General features: G+C 54.3%; 1 protein-coding gene across 1 annotated transcript; it reads right to left on the bottom strand.

The window, feature by feature from the left end:
• Nucleotides 1–654: 654 nt before the first annotated feature.
• On the bottom strand, nucleotides 655–17995 carry IL9R (interleukin 9 receptor). The gene is given in 13 exon segments (XM_025460937.2): nucleotides 655–1311; nucleotides 6283–6305; nucleotides 8416–8559; nucleotides 10316–10395; nucleotides 10397–10450; nucleotides 11806–11896; nucleotides 12399–12642; nucleotides 12842–12987; nucleotides 13522–13643; nucleotides 13645–13674; nucleotides 13789–13900; nucleotides 14203–14316; nucleotides 17968–17995. Coding segments are annotated over 13 exon segments (1845 nt in total).
• Nucleotides 17996–18325: the final 330 nt, after the last annotated feature.

Genomic DNA, 18325 nt, shown 5'->3' with positions numbered 1-18325 from the left:
TAGTAAAGGCATTTTAGACAGTGTGCAGATGAACACAGGTGAGAACTGTGCTGGGGTTACAATGCATCATCTGTGGCATCTCCTCCCACAGGGCTGTGTGCTGCATCCTGGGGAGGGCGTCCCGGGTTTGGCTAAGACACGCCCTGTGAAGGGGCAGCCGAGGTAAGGGAGGTAAGGGGACGGCGGCTGGGGCATCTGGGGGCTGGGGTACAGAGTGTTTGTGCTGCTGGGACAGGTTTTCTGCAGGTCTGAAATCTCCGAGGACTCAGTGACTCCTACACTCACGTCACACCTCGCCAGAGGAGCAGAGCACGTCCAGCTCCATGACGGAGGCCAAGCGCCACCCGGGCCTAGCTCAGCCGCAGAGGGAGGCCGCCTGTCACCCAGAGGCCTGCAGGATGGTTACCCCGGAGGCTCCTGTGTCTGCGGCGCAGAAGAAGCAGGGGATTCAGATTTCCAACTTTCCACAGCCCTCTAGCAAAGCCTAGTGACAAGTGTGACAGTGAATGAAGTGGGGTGTTTAGGAGGGGAGGCTGGAGGGGGGCCCCGCTCCCATGTCCAGGACAGGCCCCAGCAGGAGGACCCCGCAGGAGAGACACCCCGCGACAGGAGACCCTGACCCCCTGCAGCCCGGCCCTGAGGAGCCTCCATGTCTCAACCTGCTGCTCTCCAGGAACGCTCCTCCGACACAGCCGCCCAGCTGCCTCCCTCCCCAGGGAATAATGAACAGGTGACAGGCCTGCTCCCCGACCCGCACCCCCGGGGACACCCAGGGCGACACGCGGCCACTGGGACCCTCCGTGCTCGGCGACCGGAAGACCCGATGCTGTGAAAATACCGCTCCCCGAGGCTGTCTACGCAGTCAGCGCAGTCCTTCCGACCTCCCACCGGCGTGGTCACGCGCACGGAGCCAACAGCCCCGAAGCAGTGTAGACGCGAGAGGACCCTGCAGGCGGAGGCGGCGGCGGCGGGAGCTCCCCGGCTGCAAACGGCCTGAGGGGCTGCAGGACCCGAATCCGTGTGGCACATAACACGGCTGAGCGCAGCTTCCCACGGGATCCCGAGCCCAGAAACGGGGTACACCCTAGCCCCGGCATGGCCCTGCGCGGGACCCCAGGTCACCGCAAACACGGCCCGGAAACCCCCGCGTCGGTGCAGCGCGGCATCCTCCGCTGGTCCTGTGAGCACGGCCCCCAGCAACCCCGCTCGGCGGCGTCTCCTCACCTGCTCCTCCCGCCGCGGGTCCTGAGGGTCTCCGGCCCGCGTGGACGCGGCCCCACCTCCGCGGCGGAGGCGGAGAAGGCGGGCCTCCTGCCATAACAGGCAGAGACTAGGCCTCTGGACCTCACCTGCCGCCCTGCGCTGGTCTGGTCGGGAGCTGGGCTGGGGCACCCCCGGGGGGCGGTGGAGGCGGTGCGGGACTCGAGTGCACTTAGTTCAGGGGAAGCGCCCGCCCCTCCCAGGGCCCAGCTGAATCCAATAAATGCTAGAACTTTCTCAGTGAAACGGAGTAAAATATCCCAGCTTCTCCAGAAATACTTAAGGAACAATTAACTGGAAAGCATATAGAATGCGGGCCGTTGGGTGGCTCAGTCGGTTAAACGTCTGCCTTCAGCTCTGGCCATAATCCTGGGGCCCTGGGGTTGGTCCAGGCCCACAAGCGGCTACTTGCTCAGCGGGGAGTCTGCTTCTCCCTCTCCCTTTGACTGCTGCTCTGCCTGCTGGTGCTCTTTCTCTGTGTCAAAGTCTTTTTTTTTTTAAAGATTTTATTTTTTATTTATTCATGAGAGACACAGCGAGAGAGAGAGGCAGAGACCCAGGCAGAGGGAGAAGCAGGCCCCATGCAGGGAGCCCGATGTGGGACTCCATCCGCGGTCTCCAGGATCACGCCCTGGGCTGCAGGCGGCGCTAAACCGCTGCGCCACCGGGGCTGCCCTCAAAGTCTTTCTAAAAAAGGAAAGGATATAAAATGTACACAAAAACTTTATAACTTACAGTAAAATTCACACAAGATTGCAGATAAACTTAAAATACACAAGTATTGGGCACCTGGGTGGCTCAGTTGGTTAACAGTCTGCCTACCTCTGGGATCATAATCCCTGGGTCCTGGGACCCAGCCTGGCATGGAGCTCCCTGTTCAGTGCGGAGTCTGGTTCTCCCTCTGCCTCTACCTTCTGCCCCCTGCTCATGCTCTGTGTCAGTAACTGTCTCTCTCAAATAAATAAAATCTTTTCTTAAAATATTTTATTTGGGTAGCCTCAGTGGCTCAGACCTCTCTCTCTCTCTCTCTCATGAATAAAATCTTAAAAAACAAATAATTGCCATTTTAACAATATTGAGTATAGGACACCTGGGTGGCTCAGTTAGTTAAGCGTCTGCCTTCAGCTCACATCATGATCCTGATCTCCCAGGATCAAGTTCCAGGATCCAGCCCTGCACTGAATCCTGCATTGAGCTCCCACCTCAGTGAAGAGTCTGTTTCTCCCTCTGACCCTCCCCCCTCTCATGCTTTCTCTAATAAATAAACAAAATCTTAGGGAAAAAAAGCAATATCAAGTGCTTTGCTCCTGGACAAGGAATATCTTTGCAGTTATCTATGTTTTTTTCATAATTGAAGTATTTTTATTTTATCTACAGTGAGTCAACATTAAGGGGTTATCCTGGGGACACCAGCATAGCTCAGCAGTTGAGTCTCTGCCTTTGGCTCAGGGCATGATCCTGGAATCCCAAGATCGAGTCCGGCCTCGGACTCCCTGCAGGGAGCCTGCTTCTCCCTCTGCCTGTGTCTCTCATGAATAGATGAATAAAATCTTTTAAAGGGGGGGTTATTTTGGATATCTGAATTGAGGCAGATGGGATGGGGATCTTGAATGGGATGGCTCATTCAAGGAGACTCATTTAATCCAATTTACTGAAGCTGGTATCCCTCATGGACCGATAAAAACTCTGGCAGCACCTATTGAGGCAGTATTTCTGGGTCAGACTGCATAGGTTTGAGCAGAGGTGGAAAAAAGGAACCCTGACCCAAGTTCCTTGGATGGCTCCAGTACAGTTGTTGGTGAGCCATCCTGTTCTCTCTTGGATGCACTGAGGCAAAAAGCGCATTTATTTATATGTTATTTGATTTCTCTCATCTGTTTTAATGTTTTATGAATATTTTTATGTACATTGTTAGATTTATACCTAAGAACCTTAATTTTTGAGCTGTAGTTTTTTTCATTTCATGTCCATTTGTTCTGTACATCATTGCTGACCATCTCAGTTAATTTAGGCTATCAAAATATCATACACCAGGTGGCTTATAAACAATAGACATTTATTTCTCACAGTTCTGGAGGGTGCACGTCTGAGATTAGGGTATCTCTGGCAGAAGACTTGTTTTTTAAAATATTTTATTTATTTATTCATGAAAGACACACAGAAAGAGAGGCAGAGACACAGGCAGAGGGAGAAGGAGACCCCATGCATGGAGCCCGATGTGGGACTCAATTCCGGGACCCTGGGACCACGCCCCTGAGCCAAAGGCAGGCGCCAAACCACTGAGCCACCCAGGGATCCCCCAGCAGCAGACTTGTTTTATCCTCACTTGGAGGGAACGTGCTGGGGTCTCTTTTAAGGGAGACCACACCCTTATGACCCAATAACCTGTTCATTGGTCTGTTTCTGTTTTCATCATCTCAGGGCCCATTTTGTTACTGTTTTTACTTGGAAGTTACCCATTTTCTCTAGGCTTCCAGTGTTCCAGTGTTCTATTAGATTTTTAAAATATTTTAAATTTTTAAAAAAGATTTTATTGTTTTATTCACGAGAGATACATAGAGAGAGGCAGAGACATAGGCAGAGGGAGAAGCAGCCTCCTTGCAGGGAGCCTGCTGTGGGACTTGATCCCGGGATTCCAGGATCACGCCCTGAGCCAAAGGCAGACGCCCAACTGCTGAGCCACCCAGGCGTCCCAAAAATTATTTCAAAATTTTATTTTAAATAGGCTTCACACCCAGTGTGGAGCTTAATGCAAGGTTTAAACTCACAACCCTCATATTAAGGCCTGATCTGAGATCAAGAGTCGGACACTTAAGTAGCTGAGCCACCCAGGTCCCCCTCTCTTATTTGACTTTTAATTTCTATTCTCTTTTCTCCCCAGAATTGTCACAGTTGGTGAACCAATATCTTAACTGAAGTTCATTTTGTGTCCAGTTCCCCTCTGTTCTAGTTTTGCTGCTCCAAGGTCCTGTGTGTGGCACCACATGACATGTGGTCATCATATCTCTTCAGACTCTTCTTGGCTCTGACAATTTCTGAGATTCTCCTCATTTCAATGACCTTGACAGTGTTGAGGAGGAAATGGTCAGATGTTTCATAGATTTAGCTCCACCTCTGTGATGGATGGCTGTCTACATCAGGCATTTGGAATTGTGCATTGTTTTCTACTCATTACAAAAGAAAAGTCTATGTAATATGTTATCTTTACCAGTGTGAACACCTGGTAGTTATTTTAGGCTTTGGTTTCATTCCACCAGTAGAGTGTTCGATCAATTTATTCCTGCTGTGGCTCTTTCTGTTGTCTCCTGTTTCCTTTGACATAATTTCAACTTGGTAGGATTTTCATTATTGGTATTCACTTTCTGATACTTCAGGATTATCCTGGCTCCTGTATTCATTATCTTAGTTCCTAGTGCCAGCCGTCTCTTCCAAAAGCCCTTTTTATAGAGAATTGTATAAAAAAACTTGTATACCATGGGAACTAAATCTGCTCAGATGACAATGTAAGGAAATATATGCAAGTCTTCCAGCCTATGTCTACACTCCTAATTTTAGAGATTTTAAAGAAAGATTTTATTTATTTATTCATGAGAGACACACAGAGAGAAGCAGAGACATAGGCAGAGGGAGAAGCAGGTTTCGTGCAGGGAACCCGATGTGGGACTCGATCCCGAGACTCCAGGATCACGCCCTGAGCCAAAGGCAGACACTCAATCGCTGAGCCACCCAGGTGTCCTGCAGGACCAATCCTTACATTGATTTTCTTTGAGGGTGTGATAACATAACAAAGTTTTCCTCTCATTAATTTTTATTTTTAATTATGGCAAAATACACATAACAAAATTTACCATTTTCAACATATTTTTTAAATTTTTATTTATTTATTCAACAAAGACACAGAGAGAGAGGCAGAGATAGAGGCAGAGGGAGAAGCAGGCTCCCTGCAAGGACCCTGATATGGGGCTCGATCCCAGGACCCCGGGGGTCACGCCCTGAGCCAAAGGCAGACAGACGCTCAACAACTGAGCCACCCAGATGTCCCATTTTCAACATTTTTAAGTGAATATTCACATTGATGTGTAACCCTCACCAGTATTTTTTCTCAACTCCATCCACAGAGCATGATAATTTCAATTTTTTCACATCCATTTTTTTAGATAACAGCCATTCCCTGGGTGTGAAATGGCATCTCACTGTGGTTTTCATTTTCATTTCCCTGATGTATAAGGATGTTAAGCATCTTTTCATGTGTTTGTTGGGTTTGGATTAGGCCATGATTTGTTGTATATGACACCAAATAACATTCAGAATTTAAGAAAATGTTTGGAAATGGAATATCTGATATGACTTTGATATCAGAATATATAAAGAGTTCCTACAACTCAACACCACAAGGACAAGCAATCCAATTAAAAAATAGGCAAAGGACTTGAACAGGATTTTCTCCAAAGAAGACATACAAGAAGCCCATGAAAAGATGTTCAACATAACCAACCATCAGGAAAATGTAAATCAAAATCACACTGAGGTACCACTTTATACCCATCAGAACAGTGATTTAAGGGATGCCTGGCTGACTTAGTTGGAATAGCATGTGACTTTTTTTTTTTCTAGGATTATTTATTTCAGAGAGAGTTAGAATGAATGAGAGTTGCAGAGGGAGAGGGAGAGAGAATCCCAAACAGATGCCATACCGAGTGCTGAGTCCTACATGGGGCTCGATTGCATGACCCCAAGATCATGACCTGAACAGAAACCAAGAGTTGGACACTTCAAATCGAACGTGCCACCCAAGCACCCCAAGCATGGGACTCTCGATCTCAGGGTCGTGAGTCAAGCCCCACATTGGATGCAGAGATTATTTAAATTAAGAAACTTAAAAAACATTTTTTTAAAGGACACTAACAACAGTTGGTGAGGATGTGGAGAAATTGTAACCTGAGTACATCATTGATGTAAAATGCTGAAGTCACTGTGGAGAACAGCTTGGCAGTTCCTCAAAAATTCTAAACATAGAGTTACCATATGATCTAGCAATTCCGTTCCTAGGAATATACACAAAAACTTAGAAAACAGGTACTGAAACAACTTTTACATGAATGTTCACAGCAGTGCTGCTCACAACAGGGAAAAACTGGTAACAGCCCAAGGGTTGAGCAAAATGGCTAGGTGCGGTCCCTCCACACAATGGAATACCATCGAGTCACAGTAAGGGTTGAGGCACTGATACTGCAAAGTGGGCGAACCTTGAAAACACTATGCTGAGGAAAAAGGCCGTGGAAAAAGTCACGTATCATATAACTCCATTTCTACAAAATGCCCAGAAGAGGCGAATCTATGGAGACGGGGAGCAGGCAAGGGCCTTCGGAGGGCCCGGGGGGAGCGACTGCTTAACGGGAAGGGGATTTCCTGTGGGAGTGACAATGGTCAGACAACATCACCATGTATTGAATGTCACTGAACTGTACACTTTGAAAGAGGGTTAAATTATGTGGATTTCACCACACTGAAAAAGAAAGAAAGAGGGGCGCCTGGCTGGCTCAGTCAGTGGAGCATGCAAGTCTTGATCTTAGGGATGTGGGTTCAGCCCCCACGTTAAGGGGAGAGATGGTTTGTTTTTAAGATTTTTTTTGAATTTTTAAGCCAAGAGAAACTGTTGGACATCCTCCCCCGTCAGGGAGAGTCCCCTTCCCTTGCTGCCCTCAGTCTGGCCTTCCAGGCCTTCCATGGTCCAGCCAGCCACGTGTGGGGCCCTCGAGCTCCAGCAGCATCATGCACCCAACTCCCTGGAAACAGCAGCCGCATCAAGGACTGGGGTTCCCAGTCGCTGGCTCTCTGACTCCTTCAGAACCCGGTGCTCAGCAACTTCCTCCTCCCAAGATCTCCCAACCTGGCTCTGCTGTGAATTGGATCTCAGAGCACACAATGTCCAAGGGTCATCTCATCTCCAAAGGGGGAAGCCAGAGTTTTCTGGGCACAGAGGTATGCAGGCGACTTGCTCAGGGGAACTCAGAGCGACGTGGCCAAAGGGGCAAGCATGGCTCACCTCCCATCACGCAGCCTCCAAGGGGTGCATGTTCAAGCTCCAGCCCAAAGTTGGGTCTCTGCATGTCACTGAGAGAAAATGTGATTCACAGATACAGTGTCTCCAGCCACGCAGAACAGGCGTCCCAGCTGTGGGTGGTCACTCGTCACATGCAGGATCCCTGGGTAGCCACAAGGGCCACACAGTTGCTGCTCTGATACCAGCCCAGGGGTCAGCTCCAGGAAGTGAATTCAAGCTATTTTTTTTAATACTTGGTTAGAACTAAAGATGTCTGCACCTCACTTCTGTCCACACCCTTCCTGCTCTCTACATGCTAAAAATACATTCTGGGTCCTGGTTCACCCCTGCTGACCACAGTCTGGCTCCTCTGAGGCTCCCCGTAAACCCCCAGGGGCGCCACTGGCATGCAAAGGGGAGGGGGAAGCCTGTCTGAGGCAGAGGGGGCCTGTGCCTTTGGAAGCCTAGGGCTGCAAGTGCTTTCTTCTGCGTGGACCACAGGGGTCACCAGATCCCCAGGGGTAGGCACCTCCACCTCCACTTGACCCTACGTGTAAAACCTCAGCACCTCCAACCCCAGAGAGCCCGATAATAGACTGACCCCATCCCTTTGTGCTCCTCTGGCCCCTCTCCCAGCCAGCAGTGGTTTGAAAGACCCACTGGACCCCTTCTAATCTCAGGAGGAGAGGGACCTCAGGAAGGCACAGAAAGAGGTCCTAGCACCTCCCTTGAGTCTGCTGGGTGCAGGCAGACCCTTTAAGGGGGTGAGGGCAGAACAGGCGGTGGGCCCACACCCATCTTTTCTGAGGGGTCCGAGTGAAGCCAGAAAGCAGGGAGGGAAGTGGTGGGCCAGGGTGGGGGTGCTGAGTGGCAGGATGCTGAGGGGAGGGGAGGGGAGGGAGGAAGGGGTCACCCGCTGGCCTCTGTCCAGACAGGATGTCTGTGCAGAGGCTCCATTCTCAGAGAGACTTTGGTCCATTTTCCGCAAAATGGACATTATGCAGCTGGCCAAGTCGGGGCTCTAGATCACACCCAGTCACTGCAGAGGGTAGGAGCGAGGCCAACACCCTGAGGTCCTCATGCAACCCATTCAGCAGGGTCTTTCCTCTCACCATGACCGACTCCCACAAAGGTACTTCCTCGCCAGGCATCCAGGCTATGCTGGTCACCAGAAAGGCCATGGGCCAAAGCCTGGCTGGGCCCAGAGCTCCGTGTGCTTCCTGGGAAGGTAGAGGGGTAGCAGCCCCCAGAGCAGCCCAGTCACCACTGTTGCCCTCTGTGGGGGAGCTGGCCTGGGGGGGTGCTCAGTCCTCTTGCGGCAGGTAGGCAGGTGGCTGCCCTCCATGTAGCACATGCCCTGCTCCCAGCACAGCCCCTGGGAAGCCAGCACCCAGGGCCCTCCTCCTCGTCCTCTGGGACCACTGACTGCCAGGGATCCACTGGGTCATAGGTCAGCCACGCAATGACCTCCTGGACACTGCACTCCGAGGCTGCTTGTGGGGAACTGACAGGGTCTGGGCTCGGCAGCAGGCCAGTTATGTGGGCCCTGATCCAGGTCTAGTACAGAGAGCATGGGGTGGGGGTAGGGGAAGGGCTCAGGCCGCATGTTCAGGACTCTCTCTGGAAGCAGCCTTCCCTCCTCCTCCAAGAAGCTCTCCTGAAATCCTCGCCCAGAGTCCAAACAGTGACTGTGCTCGGAACATTCTATCTTACCCCCACGTGCCAGCCTATCAGTAGCCCAGGACCCTTAGTAATGCCCCACCTCACCACATGGTGCTCACAGCAGCCCGAAACAGGGTACAGGTAGTGACAGGTGCCAAGGACAGAGAAAGTCCCTGGCTGCTGCTTCGGCCGCTTCCATGGGCTACAGAGACTGTGCCCCTCTCCTGGACCCCCCACCCACACACTCACACACTCACACAGAGACGCTGTCGGGAATGATACCTTTAGGCTGAGGGCAGCAGACCTGTACCCCTCCGTGGGGCCACAAGAGGCCCCCCATCTCCTAAAGGGAAGTATTTCCTAGGTGAGACCAGGAACCACCACCAAATGGACCACACATACCTTGCCCTCTGTTACTGCCCTGCTCCCTGGAGAGCTGACCCATGGCTCTAGACCACCCCCACGCCCACCCTACCCCTGAGGGGTCTAAATAACTTGGCAGGTGACATGGGTCTCCAAAGTAGGGCTGGGTGCGTGCAGCCCAGATGACCTCAGGGGTCCGGCCACTACCTGAGAGAAGGAGGTGGCCTCCACCAAAGACAAGATGCTCTGCTTTAAGTCTCGAGTTATACTTTTGTACAACAATCCAAAACTGAAAATTGGACTCCCTTTCTAAATTTTTTTTTCTGGGCTCCCTTTTTAGAGACACAATGATGAGGCAGAGGGAAGCCCAGCAATGGCAGGGGGATCGGGGAAGAACAGGCCCAAGAACCCCAGGAAGCATCACATGCCATCTTCTACCAGCAGTGGGGAACTTGAAACCACCTGCTGGAGCCCAGAGGGCAAGAGCCCCCAGGCCAGAGGGAACTGGAGGGGTCTGATGTGAAGACCCCGCTGGTGGTGCTCACCAGGGCACTACAAAGGGGGTATGTGGGGTGTGCTCAGTGGCCAGGGTGCCAGCACACTACCCAGGGGAACAAGGAAGGGCCAGGAGCTCCATAGCAACCACCAGAGCAGTAGCCCACAGACCACCGAGGGCCCCAAGGACAGCACCAGCACCAGACCCTCCCCACAGACATCTTCAAAGAAGCAGGCACAAGACACATGGCAGCTGCAGGACACCACCATAGTCTGCACCACAAAATGACCATCTACCTTTCAGGGGCTGCTACTCCCTCCAAAACAAAAAGAAACCCGCAATAGAGAATACAGCTAATTGTTTTGATGCATTTGAGACACAGTGTGTAAATTTAAACCCACTACGTATACCAAAAAAAGCTCAAAGCACTGACAAAGGCTCCCACACTAGCTCCCGCTCTCACCGAAGCCCACATCCTGGGCAGGCCAAACCTGTGGGTGACCCCAGCCCCACTCCCACTCCTGCCACAGGCTGTGCATGCACCTGGAAGTCCCCGTGGTGCACACTAGCGGGACTGGAAGAATGGCGCCAGAGAGGGTACGTTCTGGTAGAAGCTTCTCTTCATCCTGAGGCCAGGAGAGGACAGCTAGAGGCCTACGCACACCCAAGGGGTTGGGGGAGGGGGGTCCTCGGAGGCCCCAGTTCCAGGAGGCCTGAGGTCCCGTGGGAGCTTCACTCCCTTCCAGCCAGAGGCAGCCCTGCCTCATCTGTGCTGCTGCCTCTCTCACCTCTAGCTGGGGGCAGACCTGCTCTCAGGGCAAGACCCAGCATGTGCCCGTGCAGCCTCCTGGGCTGATGACCCCATAGGGCTCCTTACACCAAGACACGTGTCCTTTACAGGGTGAGCTGCAATAGTGGGTTTAAGGCCACAGGGAGAGCCCTCGCGTCCTCCTCCCAGAGTGAGGCACATGTGTGCCCCTAGCAGCCAGGAGGCAGCTCACTGCCCCACCTGACTCCTCCCTGAGCAACAGACCAGACCCATTGGCCCCCCACAAAGATGTGGCTCAGGACTCTGACATAGCAAGTCCACATCAGCCTCCCCAGCCTCAGTTCCCCACCTCAGGGGTCCACAGGTCACAGCTCATCTGCCCCCTCGGCTTCTCTTCCTAAGGCCTGCCAATTCCCTCCACATGGCTCCCTCTCTACTTCTCCTGCTGGCTCCAAGCAAATCGACACCCTCTGGACACCACCAAGGCCTCCAGGTGGGTCCTCCCCCCACTCAAATCTATTCTCAAAATACAAACCAGGCCTTGTCACATAGTTTCACGTGGTTCAAGAGCTTTCCTGTGCTCCCAGGTCAAGTCCGGCCGCCACAGCCCACCCAGCCATCTCCTTCCCCACCCCCCCACCCACTCCCCCCACAACACCCCACTCTATTGTTCCCACTTCCTCGCATCCTTTCTGCTGCCAGTCCACACCCAGTCCGTCTCCTACGGGCCCCCTCCTATGACCTGACAGGGGTGATGGTTGCCAACGGGGCCATGCCTGTTTTGTTCTCTGGGGCATTCACCAGGACTCTGAGCACAGCAGATTCCCAAGACTGCATTTTTGTGGAAAGTGTTTAAACATGAGCAAACCACAGAGCACCTCCAAAAGCCAGATATGAGGATCTTGGGTGGCTTGGGCCCGATGAATTTGGATTCTTCTGGGCCTCTTTGGAGCCATAGGGCCCCCAACACACCCATCAACTGGGGAACTCTCCACGGGTCCAGGGCAGAGGCTTCAAAACCCCCGCCCCATCCAGGACCAGACAGTGGGGAGCAATGACCGGTCTGGCCCGAGATGCCCCACCTACCACACACCTACACACGCACACACTGACTCACATCTGCACACATGAACATGCACACAGAAACTCACACAGAGACATGCTAGCACAATAGCACGTGTGCACACAGACACACACACCCTGGCTACCAACCTGGGTGAAAGCTTGAACACTGCGAGGTAGGTCAGGCTGGTCAGCAGCAGAAAGACGGGCACAGCAACAAGGGTGCTGCTGTTGGGCTATCCTCGAAGCAAGAACAGGTGAGAACCCACGGGAAGGAAGGGCCCAGGGCTGTGAGCCTCTGTGGCACCAGGATGTTCTTCCAAATGCACATGGCAAAGCACCCCTAGGAGTGCCCTGGGCCACACTGGAAATTTGCTCATAGGCCACAGGGATTGTGTCATGCCTGCTAATGAATCACCTGCCCCTGGCCCTCACCTCTTACATCTGCAAGGTCATCAGGGTCAGACCCCTTCCCACCAGTTCACAGGGGTCAGCCCTGCCCTCCTTCAGGACAGGGACAATGTCCAGGCTCCAGAGACAGAAGCACAGGCCTGGTGTGCCACCCGGGGCCACACTCACACCAGCGACAGACAACAACCACAGGTTCGGAGAGGCCCAATATTTAGCAGGTGGTTGTTTCCTCCTTAAAACTCTCCTGTCTCCAGGGAGGGTGGTCAGCTGGGGCATGACTGCCTCAGGGAGGGGGTTCCAAGAGGGTGAGAGGGTGGGACGGTATGATGCACGAGTGAGGGGAGTCCCTCTAGGAGGGAGACCCCCACCTTGAACAGGGCTCTGAGGAGATGGGAAGCACACAGACTAGCTCCATTCGCTCCACTGGCCCTCACGGTGCTGCTCCTGCACCATCTCCTCCTTCAGTGTGGCCATCTGGACATGCAGCCTGGCCTCATAGCTGGAGCCAGGGTCCAGTTCTATAGCTTCAAGGGTGAGCCAGGTCACCCCGACAATGTGATCCCTGTGCCGGGCCTGCTGTGGGGCAGAGAACAGTTAGCAGGCGGTGAGGGTGAGACAGGGTCCACTGACCCTCAAGAACCCACACGCACACATATACATGACCAAGCACACGCACGTGGGCACAGGTACACATGCACAGCACACGGGCCTACACGCACTTAATGCAGGTGCACTGAGCTGCTGCTCCCAGGAGAGAGAGTCAGCCCAGCATTACCTCCCAGGCCTCTTCCTGTTTCTTGAAGGCCAACTCGTAGCTGAGGATGGTGGCCAGAGGCTCCAAGGCAGGACTGACGCCCCAGGTCAGGACATAGGACCCAGAGCTGACATTGCTGTGTAAGTCCGAGGGAGGGTCCAACTTCACTGAAACACAGTGAGGCTACATGAGGGCATGTCTGTCAGGATGCCCAGAACTGGGAGGTCTGAAAGATGCTGGGATGGGGGGGACATGGTCAAAGCCCTCCCCTCCCAGATCAGGGGCCTCACTGGGAGGCAGGTCTCCCAGGGAGGGCCCAGGTGCAACACGAAGACAGTGAGTTCCTCCAGCCCCTGCAGCCAGACAAGGTGATTTCAAATCTTGCCCGCATCTTCCTTCACAAGCTGCTATGGAAGTGCCGGCCGGTGTCTTACTGGAGTCCCTCCTGCTATGACTGAAGTGCATTTCAAGTGACTCAAGTTGTACCCTTGCCCCAACCTGAAGTACTAAATCTTCATCCTCCTCCAAAGCCCTGCCTCTCCGGTAAGCAGTGGGCTCTTGCCCTCCCAGCCCTGGGCCTCTCTTAGCAGGGACGGAGAACATTCACTGGGCCATGGAGGTTAAGGGCAATGGGATCTTGCCTCCCAATCCCCTTGAAGCTTCAGATGTTCCCTGTCCAGGTACCCCAGCCCAGGCCTCACTGTGTCTCCAGGGCAGGTACTGTGGGTCCACCAAGCTGACCTGCTCCTTCCCAGACACGTAATGGTGGAAAGTGATGGTGAAGTTGTTGGAAGGCATGAGCACCTCCTCAGGCGGCGGCACCACATCTATGCTTGCTGCCCAGCATGTGGTTGCTGTAAAGGGAGTAGGTGGGCATCAAGGGCTCACCACACCAGCCCAGCCCTGCTGCTGCCCTCACAGGAATCCCACCATCATGGCCCTCATGGAGCCTATCCCTTCAGACTCACCTGGTAAAGAGGAGCCAGGGACTGGGGCCCTGACCCAGCTCTGGGGCAGACCAGTGGCAGTCAATCCTTAGGACATTGTTGTTGAGGCAGGTGAAAGATCCAGCCTCGAGCCCTGGGAACAGTAATGGCTTGGAGCCCCACCCCCACCCCCGTGGCTGCCTCAGGGCCTGGCAGCTGACACTCTGACAAGGAAGTCCCCCGAGGATGATCCCAAAAGAAGGCATCACGGGCACGGCTGGGAGGTGATGGGCTCTGACCCCCAGCACATGGGCGGGAATGAAGTCCAGGCAGGTCCCTGAGGACATGCCCAGCACCCTTCCCGCCAAACCCTTCCCTGTGGGGTGAGAGATGGCAGCCCTGCCCCCCAAGCTCTCCACCAACCCACCTCACACAGACACTGGTGGTAGCCCTCACCTCCTCCTTCCCCGTGGATGGAGACTCCAGGCCCGACCCAGGTGCTGACACAGGTGCAGATCAGGAGCCAGGTGCTCCACTCTGGCAGCAGGGCCTCTCTCTCCAGGGACCAGCCTGCAAAGGACTGGGCTGAGAGCGCTCCCCACGGGATGCTCCCCATGAGACCCACCTGAGGGCTGCTCCCCATGGGGCATGCTCCTGGCCGCGAGCTCTGAGTGGGTCACTGCCTGTACCATCACCACGGGCCGTGCAGAGATGGGGCACCACCTGCTCAGCTGTGCTCCTGAGACACTGACGCTCCAAAACACCTGCTGGCCACAGCGCAGACTCATGGCCACACTGCCCTCAAACCCACTTCTCCTGAAGGGTTCTGGACTCTGAGCCCGCTGTGTGTCTGAGTGTGCCTAGAAGCATCCTATCTGGCATGGGCACCCCCTGCCGGCACAGCCCCCGTCGCTATCACACAGGGCACCTGGGGTTAGGGTGACCTTGTGCCCCAGTGCAGCACACATCAAACACTTGAGTCCCCCCAGCAGCCCCGCGAGGTAGACACACTGTCCCCACTTATAAATAAGCGAGTCCCAGGGAGGGGAAAGCCTTGCCCCAGGTCACACGCCCAGGTCACACAGCCAACATCTGCACATGCCCTCCCCTGCTGGACCCGCAAATAAAGACCTACTCTGGTGTTCTGACCCAGGACTATTTGGAGGGTGGCAGTGCAGAGGCTGTGCGCTGCCCCTCTGTCAGCTCGGCTGGCCGCACCCCTGTTCTGAGCTACCCGCCCTACAAAGGAGAGTGCCTCAGAAGAGCAGGGCCCTTGGTGCGGGGGGGGGGGGGGGTCCACCTGGGCAACAGAATCCCTGGGGGGATGGGAGCTTAGCTGGGGACAGGGGCTGCTGCTAGGAAGCGCCTGGGTGCTGGGAGGCTGCTGACGTCCTATCACCCCATTTGTAGCTCCAGATGGTGCGCTGATAGTTTCTAAACAGGAAGCAGGGCCATCCTGGTTATGCAAGCCTGATGGCTGATAAGGAGGCAAAAAAGCAGCAGATGCACTCACAGACCACAGCACGTAAGCCCTCCAGGAGCCTGCACATGCTCAGGCAGCAGATGCCACGTCAACAGCCCAGGAGACTGTCCAGGTGCCCACAGGACAGACCCCTGTTAAGATCCATGCTCAGGAAGACTGCACCCCCATCACTTGGCACCAGCAGCCATAGCACGGGAGGCTGTAGCGAGCTTACCCCAACAGCATCTGTCCCCTCCTGTGACAGGGTGGAGATGGGGGAGCAGCCTACAACAGCCCACAGTCAGGATGGTGATGACAGGATCAGATTGAACACCGAGATTTGGGGGGGTCTGAGGCACAGCAGCCACTGTCCAGCTGAGAGCTGACCCAGGCTCTAGGTGGAGGGACCCCTCTGTCTGTGCATAAGTGGGCCAGCCCTGCCACAGGCCAATAGAGGAGCAGATGGTTTGAGAGCATGGGGTGGGGGTGGGGGCTCCAAGCACCACAGACCCCAGAGCAGGGACAGCTGAGAGCTACCAGTGTCAGGACCCACTCTGGGCGAGCAGCAGAGACCTACATGGTGGGATGGTCCCTGCCTGTCCTCTGAGAACTCTTTCCACAGAGAACACTTCTGTCTACAAAGCAAGCTGGGCAGGGTGGGGCTGCCACCCTCTGAGAGGAGAAGCCAAGACCAAGGAGAGCAGCAACTCTTCCCCAACATCTGGCACCTGGTACCTCTATTCTAGGCACATGTTCAACCAGTGTCCACACAAGCCTGGGAGCTGCCTACCTTGTCCAGGGCACACACCACTGCTCTGCCTCCCCTTGGGGCTACCCACACATTTGACTACAGACACTGGGCCAGGCATTGTAGAAACCCCCATCCGCACGCTCCCCGGTCCTGGAACAGGCAGTGGGAGGACACCAGGAGATCTTGTCACAGCTCAGACAACACTAGACAATCTCGCAGGATGGCTGTCAGAGCAGGAGAAGGGAAGCCAGTATCTCCCCCTCAGGACAGTCCTGCTGGGGAGCACAGCTGATGCCACCATCTGGCACTGCCCTTGTCCCATCAGGTCGACACTGCCTTCAGCCCATGAGCACTCTGCTCCTTTCTCAGGACCCATCTCCTCTATGACCTCAGGGCCAAGGTCCAGCCCATGAGGTCTGACTGCTGGGGCCTCACAGCTTTCCTACCCTGGTTTCCTGGCCCACCATGAAGTCAGGGACCCCTGCCTCAGAATCCACATACACTGTCAGACCCAGGGGCAGGTCTCCAGACAGACACAGCCCCTCACCCACCCTGGCCCCCAGGGGAATCCCGCCAGGGCAGGGTGCCTTGTGACACAACCTCCCAAGTTGGCTTCACCTGATCCACTTACTGTCCCCTTTTACACAGACTACATTTTTAATGGAGTGATATCCCTGTCATTCTGTGTACCCACTCAGAAAGCTGGCAGACATAGAGGAATGGAGGTTGCTATATCACTGGACATTTATTTAGCACTTTATTCCCTCTTCTGGGGAAAGAGGAAGCAATTCAAACCCTCACGTATTTGGGTCTGGGGAGGTGCATGTCTGGGAGCCATGGCAACACCAGGCCGGAGCTGCGGAGACAGACAAGACAGACAAGCTGAGGTGGGCCTCAGGTGGGCATGGACAGGGGGAGGGACCTAGGGCAGAAGGAAGAAGGGAGCCAAGGATGGAAGTCTGAGGGGCACAGGCGGACAGGGGCCAGTGGAACTCACTCTGGGTCCCCTGCTGGCCTAACCCACCTCACACTATCCCCCCTGCCTGACTTCCTTTAGCATCGGGTGCCTCTTCCTTCACGAAGCTCGCTCTGGCCAGACCAGACACCCCCAGGCGAGGCCAGTCAGCTCATGACAGGAGCAGGGAAGCAGGTAGTGCTGGGGGAAAGGTCTAGAGTAAGGGTATTGACACAGTTCTGGGGGACCTGGGGGCTAAAAGGAGGAAAATGATGCACCTGCTCTTACCACAGGTCAGTGTTAACTGACCTTCTCTGCCCCGAAATGTCCTCATAGCTCCTTTGTAGGCACATCAGCAAAGCTCATAACTATGCTGCCTCTTTATACCAGGCTCTTCCAGAGGGAGACGTGTCTGATTTATGTTGTGCCCCAACAGGGTAAGAAATTATGACCTTGCCTCTAGATAGTGTTAATGCTTCAGACCTCTGGGAAGAGCGCTCTGGGACATGACTTAAGCACGAACCCTCATATCTCCTTCTTCTGCTTGGCCAAGTTGACCTTCCTTCTGGGATCCCACCGTCACCTGCTGCCTATCCACAGCCCCAAGGGGAGATCCCCAGACTCTGGCTCCTCTTCTGCCCGAAGGCCCCCCTCCCAGGACATAGCGTTTTAAGGTGTTTTGCCAACCCCAAGACTGGTACCTCATCTCCACTCATGGTCCTTACAGCTCAGACCATCTGGCCCCAGAACAACCCCTAGCTCAGTTATTGAGGAAGAAAAGTCTCTTCCACACCTAAAAACTCTGCCTAACAAACTCAGTACTCTTCCCTCTGCCCAGCAATACTCACACCTAGAAGTGACAGCCTGTCATTCTTTAGCAAATATTGCCAAAATGCTGTCTCTGGGAGACACCCAAGAAAAGGACACTGGAGGAGGTAAGACTAGGGTGATTCTCCCCACTGCTTCCAAGGTTCATCCACAGGTTCTTCCCAGGGCCTGGGCTGCCGGCCCCTCTCTGCCATTGGCTCAGGCTGACTTGACTGCCAGACTCACCTTCCCAGATGCATTTTCTGGGTCCCATGGCAAGTCTGAAGGGAACCCAACCCTCCAGACCTGGAGATGACCGTTCCTGTGTTTGCAGCAAAGCCTCTCAGTCTGATTCAGGATATAACTGCAGTGAGCAGTGATGTGAGCCCCCCCCCCCCCATGGCAGGCTTACACAGGCCGCCCACATCTGAAACCACGATGCAGAGCAGAGCAGCTGTCCCAAGTGGGCCTGACAGACAACTGCCACCACTAATAATAAACCTGGGAATTAGGAGGTGGGATGACCCTTCATTCCCCATAACACCCAAGGTTGCCAAACATGGACATTGGTGACCTGTCCATTGATTGGCAGATTGTCTGTTAG

Source organism: Canis lupus, chromosome X (genome assembly GCF_003254725.2).
Source record: "Canis lupus dingo isolate Sandy chromosome X, ASM325472v2, whole genome shotgun sequence".
Lineage (NCBI taxonomy): Eukaryota > Metazoa > Chordata > Mammalia > Carnivora > Canidae > Canis > Canis lupus.
This window is presented reverse-complemented; position numbering and strand designations above follow the sequence as displayed.